The sequence below is a fragment of the Peromyscus leucopus genome, chromosome 8b, assembly GCF_004664715.2.
Source record: "Peromyscus leucopus breed LL Stock chromosome 8b, UCI_PerLeu_2.1, whole genome shotgun sequence".
Taxonomy (NCBI): Eukaryota; Metazoa; Chordata; class Mammalia; order Rodentia; family Cricetidae; genus Peromyscus; species Peromyscus leucopus.
The window spans coordinates 53412427-53431257 of record NC_051086.1 but is presented as its reverse complement, the minus strand read 5'-3'; the positions used below and the strand labels follow the sequence as shown (position 1 = coordinate 53431257).

At 50.9% G+C, this 18831-nt stretch overlaps 1 protein-coding gene and 1 long non-coding RNA gene across 2 annotated transcripts; one reads left to right on the top strand and one right to left on the bottom strand.

Moving 5' to 3' along the window:
- Positions 1-9503: 9503 nt before the first annotated feature.
- On the bottom strand, positions 9504-17840 carry Arrb2 (arrestin beta 2). The gene is made up of 15 exons (XM_028862158.2): positions 17672-17840; positions 14487-14517; positions 13832-13892; positions 13674-13718; positions 13268-13464; positions 13098-13157; positions 12668-12735; positions 12392-12530; positions 12102-12186; positions 11740-11812; positions 11355-11492; positions 10649-10732; positions 10482-10561; positions 10314-10368; positions 9504-10006 (listed from the first exon to the last, which is right to left on the bottom strand). The coding sequence occupies exons 1-15, from the start codon at positions 17692-17694 to the stop codon at positions 9913-9915; spliced, it is 1233 nt and encodes a 410-aa protein (XP_028717991.1). The 5' UTR covers positions 17695-17840; the 3' UTR covers positions 9504-9912.
- On the top strand, positions 13458-15630 carry LOC119086921. Its single transcript, XR_005090320.1, has 2 exons — positions 13458-13853; positions 14861-15630. It is a non-coding gene; the product is annotated as an uncharacterized LOC119086921 (long non-coding RNA).
- Positions 17841-18831: the final 991 nt, after the last annotated feature.

Below are 18831 nucleotides of genomic sequence, written 5' to 3'. Positions count from 1 at the left end.
TAATGCAATGTTGAGATTGGTTCTCCTTTAAATTCTTCTGTCTGGGTCTGAGTTTCTCTATGATCTGTTTTAACAAGTTTTTCTAAAACTTTTATCTTGGCACTCATATTAACCAACTTTTTAAATGATAAAACAAAAATGGTCAAACAAATAATATTTATAATTGACATTATATCTATCTCATCAACATTAATTATCCTCTCATTTAATTGTTCCATTTTCAGACTGTTTAATGTATAGTCAAACAGAGACCAAATGCCTTCCATTGTAAAAATGTTTCCCGTTTTTTTAATGTGGGAAAAAGACTTTCTTTTAACTAATTCATCCCTTTAGGAAACTCCAATTGACTCACCGAATCTGCTGACAATGATGATTCAGATGACGGTGTGGCAGCAGCCTGAGGAGGGGCCCAGAGAAAGCTAAAGCCCACCGGGAGAGGAAAGAAGCGGAGACCCAGCCCTCTGCCCGGGGGACGCGTGTGAACGTCCCTAACTCCTGTGGTTTGGAGCCTCTGGCATCCTCTCCTCCTGTTTATTATGCCCGACAGCTCCACCTACCCTTTCCTGCCAAGCTGTTGGCCATTCAGCGATTTATTAGACCATCCAGTGTTTTAGACAGGCACAGTATCACAGCTTCACAGAGTTAGACAAATGCAACATAAAAGAATGCAGCACATCTCTGCATCATTAAACAAATGTCCACAGCATAAACAAATAAATGTACACATCTTAAACTAATGTCCCACAACAAGAGACAGTCTTAGCGCTGACCCCAGGCCAAATGAATCACAGTCTGTGTTGAAAGGTCCCAGGTGACTTGTATGCACAATAAAATGTGAAACACTGCCCAAGGGCACTCACTGAGCATTCGTGGTGAGACCTGAGTTGTCCCTGCCCTGAGCTGGGGCAGGTGGAAAAAGGAAGAGGAGAAGGACGAGACCTGTGTTAGGGGCCTGGCTTGGAAGTGACTCACATTTCATCAAAGGAAACTTAGCCACATGTTTTCACCACCTCTGAAAATGCAGGCCTTTTCTAAGTGGCTGGCTACTGCGGCTACACCTCAGGAGGATAGATTTTTAAGGGGGTATGTACAGATTCACAAAGCTAAACTCCTAGTTAGGAAGACAGAATAAAAACATTTTGGTCTGTACAGACTGTCAGATTTCCCCAGAGAAGAGGCAGCAAGGACATCCACGAGCTGAGAAAGAGGTCATTTATGAGAGGTGACCACGAACCCCAGATCAATAGAAAGATTGTGAAATATGTCTTCAAGGAGATGAAAGGGATGAACATCTTTAATTTTGAAAGGGCAAAAATGTAGACTCTTGGAAGAGAGTATAGGGCTGGATTCATGATGCATTTGGAGAATAAGCAAATTTCAAATGACTGTTACTCCAGGGAAACAAGGTTGTATAAAAAAAGAGAGGGCCACAGAGTCCACTATAAATCTTCGTCAAGGCATAATTCAGTACCGGATATTGATTGGACCCCAACTGTACAATACTCAGGGGATGGGGTCAGGATGGAAAGCATTGTACTGAGGATCAGGAGGGACAAAGATGGGCTCTGCCTTCACCGTCTGCCAGGTTTGTCCAAGCTGTGGCCTGCATCTATAAATTCATCTTCAAATGTGGCCTACAAGATCATAAACTTGCCCGGCAGTGGTGGCGCATGCCTTTAATCCCAGCACTCAGGAGGCAGAGCCAGGCGGATCTCTGTGAGTTCGAGGCCAGCCTGGGCTACCAAGTGAATTCTAGGAGAGGCGCAAAGCTACACAGAGAAACCCTGTCTGAAAAAAAAAAAAAAAAAGATCATAAACTTACTTAAACCATAATGAAAATTTAAAAAAAAAAATCTTGCCACTCCCCTTCCTCCTCTTATTAATTTTTTTTTGCAGTTTATTTTTTATTTTTGTGGGTTTTTTCTTTCAGTTTGTTTATATGGTGTATTTTTTTTTAATTATTTATTTTGTATATATGTCTGCAGGCCAGAAGAGAACACCAGATTTCATTACAGATGGTTGTAAGTCACCATGTGAGTGCTGGGAATTGAACTCAGGACCTCTGGAAGAGCTGTCAGTGTTCTTAACCGCTGAGCCATCTCTCCAGCCCCTATATGGTGTATAAATTTTTTGTATTTGATTTGATACTGGGTGTATTTTTTTTTTTTTTTTTTTTTTTTTTAAGATTTATTTATTTATTATGTATACAGAAGAGGGCACCATATCTCATTACAAATGGTTGTGGTTACTGGGAATTGAACTCAGGACCTCTGGAAGAGCAGTCAGTGCTCTTAACCTCTGAGCCATCTCTCCAGCCCTATATGGTGTGTAACACTGACAGATTTTCGTATGTTGAACCATCCTTGCATACCTAGGATGAATATTTTTTATTTTTATAAGATTCATTTTATTTAGGCTGGGCGGTGGTGGCACATGCCTTTAATCCCAGCACTTGGGAGGCAGAGGCAGGCAGATCTCTATGAGTTCGAGGTCAGCCTGGTCTCCAAAGTGAGTTCGAGGAAAGGCGCAAATCTACACAGAGAAACCCTGTCTCAACCGCCCCCCCCCAAAAAAAAAGATTTATATTTTATTTATTCATGTATTTTGTATACAGTGTTCTGTCTGCATGTCATGCCGGAAAAGGGCATCAGATCTCATTCTAGATGGTTGTGAGCCATCATGTGGTTGCTGGGAATTGAACTCCAGACCTCTGGAAGAGCAAGCAGTGCTCTTAACCTCTGAGCCATCTCTTCAGCCCCTGCAGTTTTTATTTTGCAACTCAATTTTGCAGTTACAGCATAGTCTGCAGTCTGAGCTTTGTAGGTGACAGCATTGTGTCATATGTCATAGCTGGGCATCTGCTAGAAGATGCTGAAAGGGGAAGTCAAGAAGGAGCAAAATGAATACGTTCAGAGATGGGGGGCAGGTAAATGTCCTCAGAAACATTTGAAGGAGGATCCCTCCAGGAGAAAGAAATCAGGCCTTTACTTTTCTTCTTGTAAAAACTCTTGTTGTTTTTGAGACAGGGTTTCTCTGTGTAGTGGTTTCCTGGACTCACTTGAGACCTGGTCAGAGATCCACTGCCTCTGCTCCCATGCTAGAACAGACTGGCCTCAAACTGTGTCACAGAGATCCTCCTGGCTCTGTCTCCTGAGTGCTGGGATTAAAGATGTGCACCACCACTGCCAGCCTTGTTAAAACTCTTAAAGCTCAGGAGGCAGAAGTAGGCAGATCTATGTGAGTTTGAAGATAGCCTAGTCTATGTAGTGAATTCTAGGACAGCTAGGGCTATGTAATGAGACACTAAATGAAAAAAAACCAACCAAACAACAACAACAACAACAACAAAAACCCAAACATGGTGCATACCTTTAATCCCAGCACTTGGGAGGCAGAGGCAGGTGGATCTCTGTGAGTTCCTGGCCTACAGAGCAAGTTCCAGGACAGCTAGGGCTACACAGAAAAACCATGTCTTGAAAAAACAAAAACAAACCCAAACAAATACAACCACCACACAAAGGAATATTGTAGCACATAGGACTCTTTTTTGTATGTATATGGTGCTGTAGATAAACTCAGGGTCTTGAATGCGCTAGGCAAACACTACTCCAGCGCTTATCTGCTGCCTTAAAAGGTCTGTATTTATGACCTTGAAAATAAAAAGTAAATTTGAAAAAAGAACCAAGCTTGAGAGTAAGTCCAAGCATTTGGAAGGCAGAGGTAGAAGGAAGAAGTCAAGGTCAGGCTTATCTACTTGTCTCAAAAAACCAAACCAAGGGGCTGTAGAGATGGCTCAGCAGTTAACACTGACTGCTCTTCCAGAGGACCCAGGTTCAATTCCCAGCACCACATAGTGGCTCACAACCAACCATAACTCCAGTCCTAGGAGATCCAACACCTTCCTCTCATATCTATAGGTACCGCATGCATGTAGTAGGCAGACATACATGCAAGCAAACTACCCACATACATAAAGTAAAAATAAAGATTAAAAATAAAACAACAACAACAAAATCCAAACTAAAACCAGAAAAAAGTGGGAGAGAAAATCGAGATAGACATTCCTGTGAAAGAGACTTCGGAGTGGAGGAGAGGTCCCCCCCCCTTGCTTTCTTCCGTATGTCCTCTCTCTCCTTCCTTTCTTCACGTTCCCTTCAATGGAAGGGACTGGAGTGGGTTTATTTACCTTGGAGGAAGAGCCGGTAGAGAGAGACAGAGGTTGAAGAGGAGGAGGTGGTTTGATGAACAGAGATCTAGGAGGAGATGAGAGGGGAGGCGTGAGCAGAGATGGAGGGGCTGGCCTTGCTCTAGGGATGCACCATAACCTTCCTGTCTGTCTTCTACATCAATGTAGGGGAGCAGGTGGGATGCCAAAATCACTCATGTTTTCTTTCTTCCCCTTATCTGGAAAAGGGGGAGAAGCCACTGAGCATGAGGCAGGGGTAGAATTAGTAGTATGGGGCAGAGGAGGAGGTAACGGAGTTATTAGGTACTGAAAGCCAAGCCTAGGTTAGAGACCATCAGTGGTCCTGGATCTCTACTCAGGCCTCAGCACAGTGTCAGAAGCTACGTGTTCAAAGGTATTTGTCGAATGAACAAATAAGTGTGGTCATGTGACTCCTGTCATTGGCAGTGTACGCCAACCAGCCACTGGCCCTGATGTTAGCATAAAGAGGTGGGGGTGGGTGATGGATCTAGCGGTGAGGTTTTCATGGTGAAAGGGAAGGGAAACCAAGAGTGCCCATGAGATAGTGGTTGATAAGGTCTTGGAAAAGATCTTGGTGTGTGAACTGGAAAGAACAGGAAGTGTCAAATCATGAGCCAGTTAGGAAATGGCTATAAAAGTCTACCTTGGACTAAAAGTGTGCACATTAATAATATCAGAAGGAAGCCGGGCGGTGGTGGCACATGCCTTTAATCCCATCACTCGGAAGGCAGAGCCAGGAGGATCTCTGTGAGTTCGAGGCCAGCCTGGGCTACCAAGTGAGTTCCAGGAAAGGTGCAAAGCTACACAGAGAAACCCTGTCTCGAAAAACCAAAAAATAAAAAATAAAAATAAAGAAAAAAAATAATATCAGAAGGAAGTGTTTTGCTATAATCTCAGCACCCTGAAGCCTAAATCTCAAGAGTTCAAGCCAGTCTGGGCTACAGAGTGGAGACCATGCCTCAAAACAGGCAACAGAAATGTTTTGGAACTAAATAAAGGTGAAAGCTATACCACACTGTGGTGTGGAGATATCGAACAATGTCACACCATGTGCTCTAAAGTAAAAAGGGAACAAAATACAAATGCAGAAGATGCAGCCAGGTGGTGGTGGCGCACGCCTTTAATCCCGGCACTTGGGAGGCAGAGGCAGGGTCTCTGTGAGTTCGAGGCCAGCCTGGTTCCAGGACAGCCAGGACTGTTACACAGAGTGACCCTGTCTCAGAAAAACAAACAAGCAAACAGCAACAACAACAACAAAAGGAGCAGAAGATATAACAACCTGGGAAAATACCGTATACTACAAAGGGTTAATTTCCTCCCCCCCCCCCCCCCTTCCTTCTTGTGCTTTGGGCAGCTAGGCAAGCGCTCCACCAATGAGCTAACAGACCCTGCCTTCTGCCTGTTCTTTCCCTCAGGCCTGGGAATTGAACCCAGGACGCACACAGCCCGGGTGAGTGCTTTCTCACCGGGCGATACTCCAGCCTTTATTAGTGTACTCATTTTATTTTCCATTTGTCCGTGTGTGCTTCGTTTATTATTTATGTATTTGAGACAGGATCTCCCTGTGTAGCCCTAGCTGGCCTTGAACTCACAGGTTTGCCTGCCTCTGCGGAGATCAAAGGTGTGCACCCCCACACCCAGCATTTATTGGTTTTGTAGACAATGTCTCACTCTATTTCTGGCTGTCCTGGAACTCATCATAGATGAGCCTAGCCCCAGACTTGAGGCAATTATCCTGCCTTTGACTCCTGAGTATGGGGATTATAGTGTGTCATGATGTCTAGATTATCGGTGTATGTTATTGTACAAAATAATGGGTTTCATTATGCCATCCATGCACATATATGATGTTTTGACCACATTCCCTGCCTTATTACCCTCTCTTACCCCCTTTACTCCATGGACCCCTTCTTCTTGCTCATCAGTTCTTTTTCTATGCTACCTTTGCACACATGTGAGAAAACATGCAATGCTCGTCTGAGACTTGATTAGTTTACATGACAAGATTTTGTTGTATTCTTTAAAAATCTGTATTATGTAGGAGCGTTTATGTACATGTCCCACGGTTCATGTGTGGAGGTCAGAGGACAGTTTGTCTTGTGTGTTCGGGTATTGAACTTGGGTCTTCAAGATTGATAGTAAGCACCTTTGATCACGGCACCATTTCTCCAGCACTATTTTGCTGCACTCTTAAGAGCTTTTCGTCTCTTCAAGGTGTGTGTGGATGGATGTGGCTCAGGGACAGAGCCCTTGCCTAGCATGCTGAGGTCCTGTGTTTAACAGTTTGCACGGCCCCACCTACCTAACCCCCTAAAAGAAATACAAAGGCATCAGCTCGGGAAGTTGGGTTTATCTTCTCTTATAATCAGATAAATGTAATTGAGATAGGAAATACTTGGGGCAGGTGAGATGGTTCAGAGGTGAAGAGCAGTGATTTTTCTTTAGAAGACCAAGGTTTGATTCTCAGAATCTACCTGGCAGCTCACAGCTACCTGTAATCCAGTCCCAGGGGATCTGACACCCTCAACATGAGTACTGCACATTCGTGATACAAAAATATACATGCCAGCAAGACACTCAGATGTTAAAAAAAAAAAAAAAAAAAAAAAAAAAAGCTGGGGCATGGTGGCATACGCCTTTAATCCCAACACTTAGGAGGCAGAGACAGGCAGATTTGTGAGTTGGTCAGCCTGGTTTGGTCTACATAGCGAGTTCCAGGACAGCCAGGGCTATGTAATGAAACCCTGTCTGCAAATAAACAAACAAACAAATAAATATAAATAAAAACGAAACAGTAACACTGTATTTTACCTGCAATGATATGATTAGAAATATGTTCACCCTCTCTGAATTAAAAAAAAAATGCTTAATTTTGTGTGTGTGTGTGTGTGTGTGTGTGTGTGTGTGTGTGTGTATCTGTATGAAGGTTATGTGCACATGAACACAAGTGCCATGGAGGCCGGAAGGGAGACTCAGATCCCTGGAGTCGGAGTTCTAGTCTATTGTGAGCTGCCTGACATGAGTGCGGGAACCAAACTCGGGTCCTCTGCAAGAGCAGTCCATGGCCTTCCACTGCCGAGCCCACCCTCCAGCCTGCAGCCCCTCCTTTCAGGGCTCTGACCTACAGTGCATGGCACACAGCCCGAAAGACAGAGCTTTAAGGATAACTTATAAAACAGAACTAAAAAAAAAAAAAGTGGACATTCAGAGTGTCCATTAGGAAACCAGTAAACATAAATGACATCTAGTGACTAACAGCTGCTCCTTAAAGGGATGGGGTGGGTGTGAGCAGGGCTGCAGGAAGCTTCTTCCGGGTCACACTATCAAGTGAAGGCAGCGAGATGTGGATGAGCTCATGGCTTGCTGCCCCTGTATTGAGATGAGGCAGTGAGGATTTCATGTGTGTGACTCAACACAAAGAACGGTCTTTGAATAAACAAGGGTAGCGGTGGTTGGTAGGAGGAAGAAATCAGGGTCAGGGACGGGCAGGAGGGAGCTTGCCTTTTCACTACCGTCTTATACTGTTCAGATTCTTTTTTAAGCCATGTGCATGGACTGCCTTCTAAACAGCACTGAAAGCATCAGTTTTTGTTGTTGTTGTTGTTCTTTTTTTTTTTTGGGGGGGGGTTTCGAGACAGGGTTTCTCTGTGTAGCTTTGTGCCTTTCCTGGAACTTACTTGGTAGCCCAGGCTGGCGGTATTGTTGTTCTTAAAGGCATCATTCTCCAACCCATAGTCATGGGTTTTTCCTCTGGATCTTCTGACTCAGAACCTGAGACTGAAGAGCCTAATTCTGGATCTTTATCTTGCCTCCCTGGTGAAGCTAGGTCTATGGCCTTAGAGGTCAAGGAGCAGGGTCACAGGGGTCAGGGACACTAGAGGCAAAGACTTGAAAGGAGCTAATTCCTTCGTGACAAATCCGGCACGGGTAGGGGAGATGGCCTGTGGATAAATGATTGAATTACAACTTCATGAGCTCCGGCACAGACCAGTGCCCGTGCAAGCTGCTCCCATTTGTCTCAACAAAAGCCACCTCACTTCTTGTTGGCTGCTCCGGTCCCTGGTCTGAGTTTATACGCTACACCTTCCAGCCTTCTCGCGAGGCTTTGCCATGGTCCAAATGTTTGTCTATGTACACCCCCTAACTCATTTTCAGTTCTCTGCATAAAGTTCACTTCCTCTAGGGAAATCATGCCCCAAGCTCAGCCTACATCACACCGGTACATTCTCGATTCCCATTCCTGGGACACAGGTAGGGCCACCAGGGGATGATTTAAAATGTGTATGTCCTTATACCATGCTTGGCACACAGTAGGGATGTTCATGGGATGGAGACTTTAGAAAGGTGTCCTAGCTAACTTTATGTCAACTTGACACAAGCTAGGGTCACTGGAAAGGAGGGAACCTTAATTGAGAAAATGCCTCCATAAGATCAGGCCGTAGGCAGGCATGCAGGGCTTTTTCTTAGTGATCAATGGGGGAGGGTCCAGCACATTGTGGGTGGTGTCACCCCTGGGCAAGTGGTCCTGGGTTCTATAAAAAAGCAGACTGAGCAGGCCATGGAGAGTGAGCCAGTAAATAGCACTCCTCCATGGCCTCTGCATCAGCTCCTGCCTCTAGGTTCCTACTCTTTGAGTTCCTGTACCAACTTCCTTCAACATGGGCTATGGTGTAGAAAGTGCGAGCCAAATAAACCCTTTCCTCCCCAACTTGCTTTGGTCATGGTGTTTCATCGCAGCAAGAGTCACCCTAACTAGGACAGAAAGGTCACCTGTAGGTGTGACAGTGGGTGATGGGGGGAGGTGAGGAATGTCTGTAGAGTGTGGCTGACGCCCGGCTTTGGCCCACAGTATGACTCTTACTGAGTTGCTTGTACGGCATCTGTCTGGGGAGGTATGCAGATGTGGTTATCAAGTCCCAGAAGCAGACTGCTTCACAAACCGGAAGGAACAAACAGTGGAGACAAACCTAACAAGATCACAGTGTGGTCATGTGTCGCCAGCCTCAACAGAGAGCTCCCCCCCACCCCACCCCGCAGCTCCCTGGACCATCTCACCTTCAGGGAAGTTAGTTAGTGTTTTCCTTGTAGAAGACTGTTTACTTTGTGGCTTTACCAAGCTCTACCCTGGAGTGTGCACCGACCAAACCAAGTGTCAATATTTACCTTGGGACACAGGCATAGCAGTAAACATTTATTGATAAGCCGTGTAAGGTACCCTGAAGATGTAGGAGAAAGCATCGTGGACGGGCACACTGTACACCCCTCAAACTCTGCTGAGAAAACACGTACACACTCATGCCTATTCAAAGGTTTATTTCTTCCCTACGCTCTGAAACAAAGACATGGCCGTGTGTGCCCTCCACACACAGTCTCATCTTCAAGGAATGGGAGGCAGAAGTGAAGACTTGGGGGGGGGGGCAGGTTGGTCTGAGGCCAAATGCGGGAGTTCTTTCTACTCCTTTCTCTAACTCACTCCTCATTTTCCGTGTTCCCTTCCCAAAAGCCTTAGGTGCGCATACAGCTCGCCACCCCAGGGAGCAGGGCGAGGGCCGCAGAGCTGAAGTCAGAAGATTAACGCCCACGTTCAACAGATGTCGGGTCCAGTGCGTATCTTGGGTGGGTGGGGAAGGAGGAGAGGCTGGGACCCTCCCACCGGAAATGAGAGCGGGATCTCGGTCCTGCCCTACCTCTCCCAGCCCCTCTTCCTAGCAGAATTGGTCATCACAGTCATCATCCTTCATCCCCTTCAGCCGGAGCCGGGCAAAGTCCTCAAACACAATGTCGTCATCTGTGGCGTAGCTTGGTGACAATAGCGAGGGGACGAGGTAAGGGCTTCCGACTGTTCCTGGGGCCGCCCGCTCCGCTTCCCTCCCACCCCATCCTAGAGTCTGGCACTTGAGCAGTACTAGAACCAGACAGAGAGGTTCACAAGAGACCCACCCGGGGCAGTGGCAGCCTCAACAGGCCGGCTCATCTGATTTGGTACTTCTACCCATCTCCCCCACCAGAAGGAAACACCCACAAGGTAAGAGGGTGGATCTGGATGATACGGGGGGACCTCTGTCCTAGAGGATCACAGTAAGAGAAGGCAGGGAGTGTTCCTTACTTGGTATCGAATTCGATGAGGTTGGTATCCACGGGGACATCTGTTTCCCGGGGGGCTGAAAGGCAGAGGGGGCGTGGGTGGAGGGGCACGAGAAGGATCTGGTGCCTCTTTTCTCCACTGGCCGGTTCCGTCCCTCTCTGCGGGGCTCAGGGTGTGGGAAGTGCTCACCTGACTGGGGTCTGGGGAGGGTGATGTGGTCATGGGGCTTGGGGTGCATGAGAACAAAAGGCAGCTCCACGGAGACATCCCTGGGGAGGGAGAGGGGCGGCATGAAGAGGACAACTGCCACGGAAGCCACGGAGCACCACGTGACCAGGCGCCCCCACAATACTCACCCGCCTCGGGACACCACCAGCTTCACCTTGACCCTGTAGGACACCAGGATCCCCAGCACTTCCTTGTTGGCCCCCTCCTTCACTCTGCAATCGGGAGGAGGGGGGCTGGGGTCAGGGACCCAGAGCTCCCGCGGCAGCCGCCCAGCCACGGCAATGCAAAGGCTCGCTGCGTTCCTCCGTGCAGAACCCTCCCGGGGCCTCCTTTGATCGGCAGCACGCTCCTCTCTCTCCCCTACTTCTCTTTTTGTGGTCCCTTCTCACCGTGTGGGCCCGTGTGGTGGCGGAGCGCGTACCCAATGCAAAGGCAGGGCTGGGTGAAGCTCCTGCCTTCCGGGGCTACGGGCGCCCAAGGTCAGGATCGTGGCACACGGCAATCCTCACGCACCCTGGGAACCTCCCCACCTGAGTCTGAAGCTTGCAGTTCTCTCCGCCCGGAGGCCTCTTCGCTTGCACATCCCCTGTGGCCCTTCCTCCTTATCCCTCCCGCTTCGCTTGCTCTCCCCACTTAACACTCGCTCCAAACACGCTGTCTAGTTTACCACTTATCTGATTGTCCGTCTTCCCTCCCTGAGAATGTGAGAGGTTTTTTTTTTTGTCACTTGTGTTCAGTGATACCTCCCTGGCACCTAGGACAGAGCCTGGCACACGGCCTGCATTGAACGGAAGCCTGTCCCCCGTCCCCCACGTCCGCCAGCCCCGCCCTCACATGGTGCTGGAAGCCAAATTGGTGTCTTCGTGCTTGAGCTGCCCGTCCAGGGCCAGGCCACGCTTCTCCCGGTTGTCACTGAGCAGGGGGGTTATGGTGTACACCTTGCAGAACGTGGAACTGGGAGATACCTGGTCACTGGGGGTGGGAACAAGGGAACAAGATTCTTGGAGAGACTGGGCCGGGGGAGGTTTCCCCTCACCACCCTCAGGCAGTACCTCCTCCCTCACTGTCCATTTGGGCACAGGTTATGAAGGGGTCGGTTCGGAACAGCCTGGCGCCCCCTGGCTATCGAGGGCCCTGAGAAGTGAGATGGGCTGTGTGGAGAATTCTGCCTTCTGATGTTCTCCCCTAAGCTTGGGTCCCACACCTGTCCCATACTCACTCTTGCTCAAGCTGGGCCACAGGACACTTGTACTGCGCGGTACTGAAGAGGCAAATGTCGGCATACTGTCTCACTGTGGGGCAGGGGACCAAGCGGCTTTGGGTGAAGTAGAGACCACCACAGTGCCACAATTCCAGACCACACGGTGTGACCCCCGCTTGGGGGGGCAGCACACCCCCACCCCTGGTCAACAGCCCTCCTATAACAAACACCGAGGCCGCACATCATCCCGGAACAGACTCAATTCCTTATGCCCTGGTAAGTCTCCCACACCGGGATAGGGCCCGGGCGGACATGGCAGCCGAAGTCCCTTGTCAGCACAGACCGCCTCCCCAAAGCCCACGTCCACCCCCACCTCCTACCAGAGACTCTGATCTTCTTGACCGTCTTGGCGGAGTTGTTGGTGACATGGACGTTGACATTGAGTGGCTCCCCATGGTAGTACAGCTTTTGGAGGGAGGCGATTGTTTCTCACTGGCTCCGTCCTGGGTACTCCCCGACAGAGGCTGCTCTGCCCCACCCCCACCCCCAGCCCCAGCCAGTTCGGCGCCTCCACCCCAAGTGAGACAACCGCCACCATCCTGCCTGTGGCTTCACCCCTCCCCTAGACTCTGGCCTGCTTTGTGGCATCTCTGTCACCCTCACACCTCACCTCTTTGTCCAGGGAAGCCTCTAGGTGCAGGGACCTCCGGTCAGACATGAGGAAGTGGCGTGTGGTTTCAGCGGAGGGCTGGGGGCCGGGTGTCTCTGGAGCAAACTGTACCTTTCTGATGATAAGTCTCACGGAGTTCCTGAGTCAGGGTTGGTGGAGGGGAAGGGTCGGTTCCAAGATACTACAACCCAACTCAGATTTCCTACCTCCCACAGGGGCCTGGGGCTCCACGAGGCTGGGAGGGAGTGGTTAAACCAGAGAGAGAGTTTCTCTCACCTTTTGTGGCTTTTTTCCTCTAGTGATTTGGCACAGAAGGCACGAATCTCAAAGTCAACTCCGCAGGCCTTGGGAAGGGGAGGAAAGGCCACCTCTTACCCAAGGCTCCCGTCACCTCTTCCAACACACCCCTTCCTTCCTCTTTGCTTCATTCCCCTTCGGTGTGGACTTTTGCCCCATCACGGAAACAGGGACGCTCTTGCCTCACTGTCTCGCTCTAGTCTGGCACCTGGCAGAGGCTGGCTCAGGGCAGTGCATGGAGGAACCCCCATACCCAGGCACATGTTCCAGGTGCAGTGACCACACCATGTCCACGGGGACACTTCCCTGTCCTCAGGAGCCCCTGAACTTCACCCTCCAGCTCAGCTGTGTCTGTGCTTCTGCGAAGGCCAGTTCTGCTCCCATCCTGTGAGAGCTGTCCCTCCCGTACCTTCCCCGTGTCCTCTGGTCCTGGCTGCAGCGTGACCGAGCAGGGCAAATTCTGGGGTATCTGTGGCAGAGAAGAGGAGGGGTTTCAGTCCCTGGTAACAGGTGCCTCGTCCCATGTCAATCCCACAGCCCCACTCCCCACACCCTTCAGAGAATGGGGAGCATCCTCACTGTGAAAAAAAAGGGATGGGCATGGTGGCCCAGCTTCTTCAGCAGTCGGTCCTGTAGCCGGGTGGGGGGCCGGGGTGGGTTGGGCATCGGGGGGAAGGCTTGGTAGGTGGCGATGAACAGATCTTTGCGGAAAGACAGGCCCAGTACATCCAGGTCTTCTCGGCCATAGCGGAAGGCGCAGGTGAGGGTCACAAAGACTGGAAAGTGAGGGGAAGGTGGGATGATCAGGAGTAACCCCTTCCTTCATGTCACCCACATCCTTCCTCAGCATGACAGACTCCCCTGAATCCCACTGTCTGCTCCTGCTTCAGCCTTCCATCTCTCTGGGACATCCTACCAAATGCCAACCCATCAAATGTCTTCATTTTCCTGCCTCCCCTCCAGCTCCTGAACTTGGGTCTAATACCTTTGCGATCCTTCAGGTAGTCAGGATCCACAAGCACCACGCCATCTAGGAAAGGGAAACATGAGTTCATTTTCTGAAGGGGGCCTTTCCCCATTCCCAGATGCAGGAACCTCCTCCCCGCCTGGGGGATGAGCTGTCTCCCTTCTCGGCCAACTTACCCACAGGATCCACTTTGTCCAGGTGATCTACAAAGTCGCGCTTGCCCAAGTACACAGTGAGCTGAGGATGTCAAGGGTCACAGGGAACATTGGGGAGGACAGTGGCAAGCCACCAGAGCCCTCAAAGATGGCGGTCCTGTCCTGGGCTCCCCTTGGCGGTGTTATCAGGAAGGGGATTCTCCCAGTGTTATTGGAAGCTGAGAGTGGGAGTTTCCCAGATCACTCAGTCCAGTCTTGGTTTAGACTTTTATCTGCTCATTCGGTCCCCTTTTATACCTCTGCCCACCAGCCACGGGTAGATGTGTGTATGTGTGTGTTCCCATGTCTCCAGGGAGCCCTCAGCCAGGCCAGGCAGTTAGCAGCCCTCCCCACAAAGGGCTCTGATAAACAGGCCACAGCCTGGGGAACTATTAACTTTTCCTAGCCCCAAGTACCCTGGGGTGGTTCCTAAGGGAGCTACAAGCTTGCTTAGGAACCTAAGCCCGGTCCCCACCCAGGCCTGGGGCTTCTTCAGCCTGTGGCAAGGGGCTTGAGGAGGGAAGGAAGTCTGCTTTTAGCTGTCACAGGAAGTGGGGAGCTAAGGGTTGGGGATGAACTGGGGGTAGGCTGGGCCCAGGGAGGATCAAAGGGTAAGTAAGCCCCGTGGGTGACTCACCTTGCAGTTAGGGCTGGACTTCTTGAAGACCCTAACAAAACAGAAAGGGAGACCCCACTGCCTCCCTTAGACTCTGCAGGGACCAGCACGCCAGGACTTATCCCGCCCCAGCCCCAGCACTGGAATTCACCCCAGATCCCTGCTCTACCCTCCCCACTTCTTCTTATAAAGTCCTAGTATTTCCCACACGGCAGCCCCTTGAAGCCAACTGTCAGGACAAACACTTGCTCCTTTGGTGTGTGTAATGGCCACTGGCTGCATCTAGATTCTCCTGAGGGGTCCCTCCCCAGAAGGAGATGTGAACTGAATGGCTACACAATGTCTGGGTCAGAACAAACACACTTTTTTTTTTTTTTTTTTTTTTTTTGAGACAGGGGTCTTACTACGTAACCCTGGCCGTCCTAGAACTTGATATGTAGAGCAGGATGCCCCCAGCTCTGAGCTCCATCTGCCTCTGCCTTCTCGATGCTGGGATGAAAGGCCATGAACCACCACACTCAGTCAAACTAGCTACTTTTCCACTGACCGCTTGCTTCAAGGACCCCTGGGGTGACTCCTGGAGTAAGCCTTGACTTTGCCCCTCAGACCGTTTTTACTGAAGGCACTGCTCACATCTGACTATTTCATGAACCTCCAACACCCCCATCTCTGACCTCAGCAGCTTAAAAAAAAAATCCATTTGTCGTTCAAGGCTTAACTCAGACATCCTCTCCTTCATTGAAGACTCAGCCTCGACTTTGATCACTCCCCCCCTTCATTTTGGTTCCTTTCATTCACATCTTGTTTATATTTTACTTGTGATTTCATCAAGGGCAGCAGCTCTTAGACCGCGGCCCTCAGGACCTTGTACACTGAGGCGTCCCAACACAGCAGCAGCCACGTAACAAAGACGATGCCGGCTACCGTTTACTGGGTGGCTGCTCTGTTCCTAGCAGTGTTCCAATTGCATTGCTACTGCGCTTACAGCCCAACGACCGAAGTCGAGATATTGCTGTTCTACAGCGAAGAAACCAAAGTATAGCGAGGTCGAGAATTTTGTCAACGGTCACAGAGAACGTACATGGTGGAACTCGGACATAAACTTAGGGCAGACAACTCTGGCTTTAAGTCTCTGCTCTCAACCATTAAATTGCTTTCTTTTTTCCGTTTTTCTTTTTGGTTTTTCAAGACAGCGTTTCTCTGTGTAGTTTTGGTGCCTGTCTTGGATCTCGCTCTGTAGACCAGGCTGGCCTCGAACTCACAGAGATCCGCCTGGTTCTACCTCCCGGAGTGCTGGGATTAAAGGTGTGCACCACCACCTCCCGGCACAACCATTAAATTGTTAAACTGGCCTGTCGCTGACAGTTTGTCAAGTCGAAGGGGGTTTTCTATACAGGCACTGAAACTATCTAAGCCTAGTCTCCACCCACTGCTGGGAGCGTAGGGAACTGTCTAGTGACCGACCCCAGGGCTCTGGCTATTTCGAAGCACCATGCTACCTCTTGTGATGCGCTTTGCCTCAGCAGCAATTCCTGGAAAGGGTCCCCAGATAACAAACTGAAATACTGCTCCGCGTTCCATCCTTCCTTCAACTCACTCGCATAGTTTCTGCTAGGAAAAACCATTTTGTCCCTTCCCTCTCAAAGGCCAAGCGGTCCATACATCCACAGGCCAGCACACAGGGTCACATGACAAACTCATAGCGTGCCCCTGAGTATCCCCGAGCAATAAAGGCACATATGGACATGGCAGCAGTTAGAATCATCATTCTAATTTCTGTCCCAATTAGGACCGACAGCTAGTCCATCAGCTAGGATGTCTCCCTTCCACTTCTGCTCTCCCTCTGTCCTGTGTTTTCCCCCCACCAGGAGCCCTGGCAGAAGGCTGTGACAGCCACAATCGGTGTGCCTCTCGGTCAGTTGCTACAGGGCATCTGCCCTCCACATCTTCCCCAGCCATCTCTTGCCAGGTTGGGGAGGGGAAGCATGCACATACTGAGGCTGGCCGAAGAGGCAGAGTAAGGGAATTGCCAGGGAGGTGCCCAGCTGTGGGAGGTAGCTAGAGCAGATGCCCTTTTGTACTTCCTGCTATTCTCTCCATTTCCTATGGCCCAGAATTTGATGAGACTTGTAGAGAATTATGCCAAGTCAGCAGTCTCTCGTTGGTCCATCTATTCCTTCTCCTGAACCACCCAACGGAAATTTGGGGGCCTCCCCCAAGTAAGTGACTTCCCCTTTCTCTGGGGTGTTTAACGCCAAATCCAGGAGGCCAATATTCCCTCTGATCATCTCTCTCCGATATTGGTCCTCTTGATGCTTACAAGCCTAAATTCTCCTACCCCCAGGGCAGTGGGAGTGGTAGGGCTGATCCCATGTTTTGCAGAAGTGATGTTCAGGATCAGGCCCTAATTCTTGGTTCTCTGGCTGGAGGCACAGAACCCCGACCCATTCTCTTGCTCTCGATCCCTTGGAACTCAAGCATTCACCCCCCCTGTCCTCTTGGGGGCGTTGGGTCACAACAGGAAGTGGATTTTGCTATAGACCAAAAAAGAGAACTCTGGTATCTGTGGAAGGAAGGAGCCCCGATTGCACAGAAAACATCCGGGGAGAGGATGTGTGTGTCCAGGGCAGATATTACCTCTCCCCCTCCCCGGGACAAGAATACCGCCCAATTTCAGCGAGGGTCCCTTTGCACTCTACTCCCTCAAGAAGCTGTTGCTCCTAGTAACCTAGGAGAAGACCGAAGTTTGGTAGCAGAGCTATCTGGCCCTCGGGACAGGTGGGAGCAACCAGACTGTGGGGTATTGGACAGGAGGCTTTCCATTGGTTGGGCATCAGTCTAGGGGAATCCCTTCCCAGCATCCAGTCTCCCAGCACACAACCCCTCGGGGCCGGCCACCTGCTCCTCCTTCCTCCGCCCCTGCATCTCAGCCTGCACAGAGAACCCAGTAGTCCGACTCCTACATCTCTTCGAGAACCCAGGCGTGGGTTTCCTGATCCCTACAGCTCTTGCAATCTGCAGGAGTCCAAGCACGCACCCCGCCCAGTATCTTTAAGGACCTAGGCTTGCGGCCCCGGACCGCTACCCTCTAGGGACCCAGGCGTCCGGCCCCCGGGTTTCGCGCCCGGTGTCCTTGTCTGGAGATCATCCCCGCATCCTCCGCGGGCCACCGCCCGTGCCCCGCAGCACGGCCCCACCTCCCTTACCTGGTCCCGGGTTTTTCCCCCATGGTGCGCGCGCGCTCGCCACCCTCCACCAGCCGGGTTCGCGGCTCGCTCGCAGCCTTCTTGCCTGCTGCCAGGTCCCCCCCGCTCCTCCCCGCGCCACTGCGCACGCGCACCCTCGCTCTTTCTCCTCCTTCCCCTCCCCTCGGGTCTGGGTTTCGGGGAGCCGGGGCCAGCTGCGTCAGCCGGATCCCGCGCGCCGCTGCGCTGCCCGCCCTCCCGCCCGCCCTCCCCGGACTGGCTCCGCCCCACGCCTCCGTCCTCGGTCTCCCTAGGGGACGCCTCTCAGCGCGGTCCCTTCTCCCACTCTCCCCGCCCATCTCGCCGCCCCTCCTCAACCCCTTGGAACCAGATTGGGCCCCTTTAAATGGAGGCGGCTGCCTTCCAGGCGGTTAGAGCCATCTGATTGGCCTTCGGTATCCATAGCCCTGCAGGAATCCCTCCCCTTTGTTTGCTTTCACGGCGGCGGTGGAGGGACGGGATAGCGGGGGCGGTGGGGATGAGCTCCAGCCCTGTCGTCTGGGTCTGAGGACCAGGCTCTGCGCACGTGGGTGAACCGTAGCAGATGCATGATGGTGCCTGCTTCGGTGTGCGCTGCTCATCCCCGCCTTGCAGCCTTGTGTGGCCCGCCTTCCTGCGTTCTTGTGGTCTTTCGGCTCCCCCTGGTGTACGGTCTTTGATTTTTGCAGGGTCACTTTTGAATTTTTCTCAGACTTTGCCATCTCCTCTACCATCTACCCCAGCTTACCATCCACACAATCCATCCACCTCTCTCTTTGTCCATCCTTCCCTCCCTCTCCCTAGTTCGTGTTAGTCACTGTGCCAAGCCATCGGGGCAACACATGAATTACAATGGCCTAACTTTCCTGGGATCCTTGAGACACTGACAGATAGTATGCGCCCAGGAATGCTATAATAGAGGTATGACTCAGAACATCAAGCAACGAAAAGCGCTTGGCCAGCAGAGGGGGAGGAATGGAGTGCAGTCCGTCACTCCGGAGGATAGGAAATTTGAGGACAGCCGTTCCGAAGGATGGGCAGAAGTGGGGAAGGACATCCTAAAGACTGAGTGAGGCAAAGCACATCCTGTTCTGAAGTGCTTGTGGGTTAGGTGGACGGAGACAGAGAGCTGCAGAGGACTA

Coding starts and splice junctions, on each gene's coding strand:
- Arrb2 (XM_028862158.2), bottom strand. CDS start 17,694: ATGGGGGAAAAACCCGGGACCAG. Junction 14,518..17,671: donor GGGGAAAAACCCGGGACCAG/GTAAGGGAGGTG, acceptor CTGTTTTGTTAG/GGTCTTCAAGAAGTCCAGCC. Junction 13,465..13,673: donor CTACCTGAAGGATCGCAAAG/GTATTAGACCCA, acceptor CTCACTTTCCAG/TCTTTGTGACCCTCACCTGC.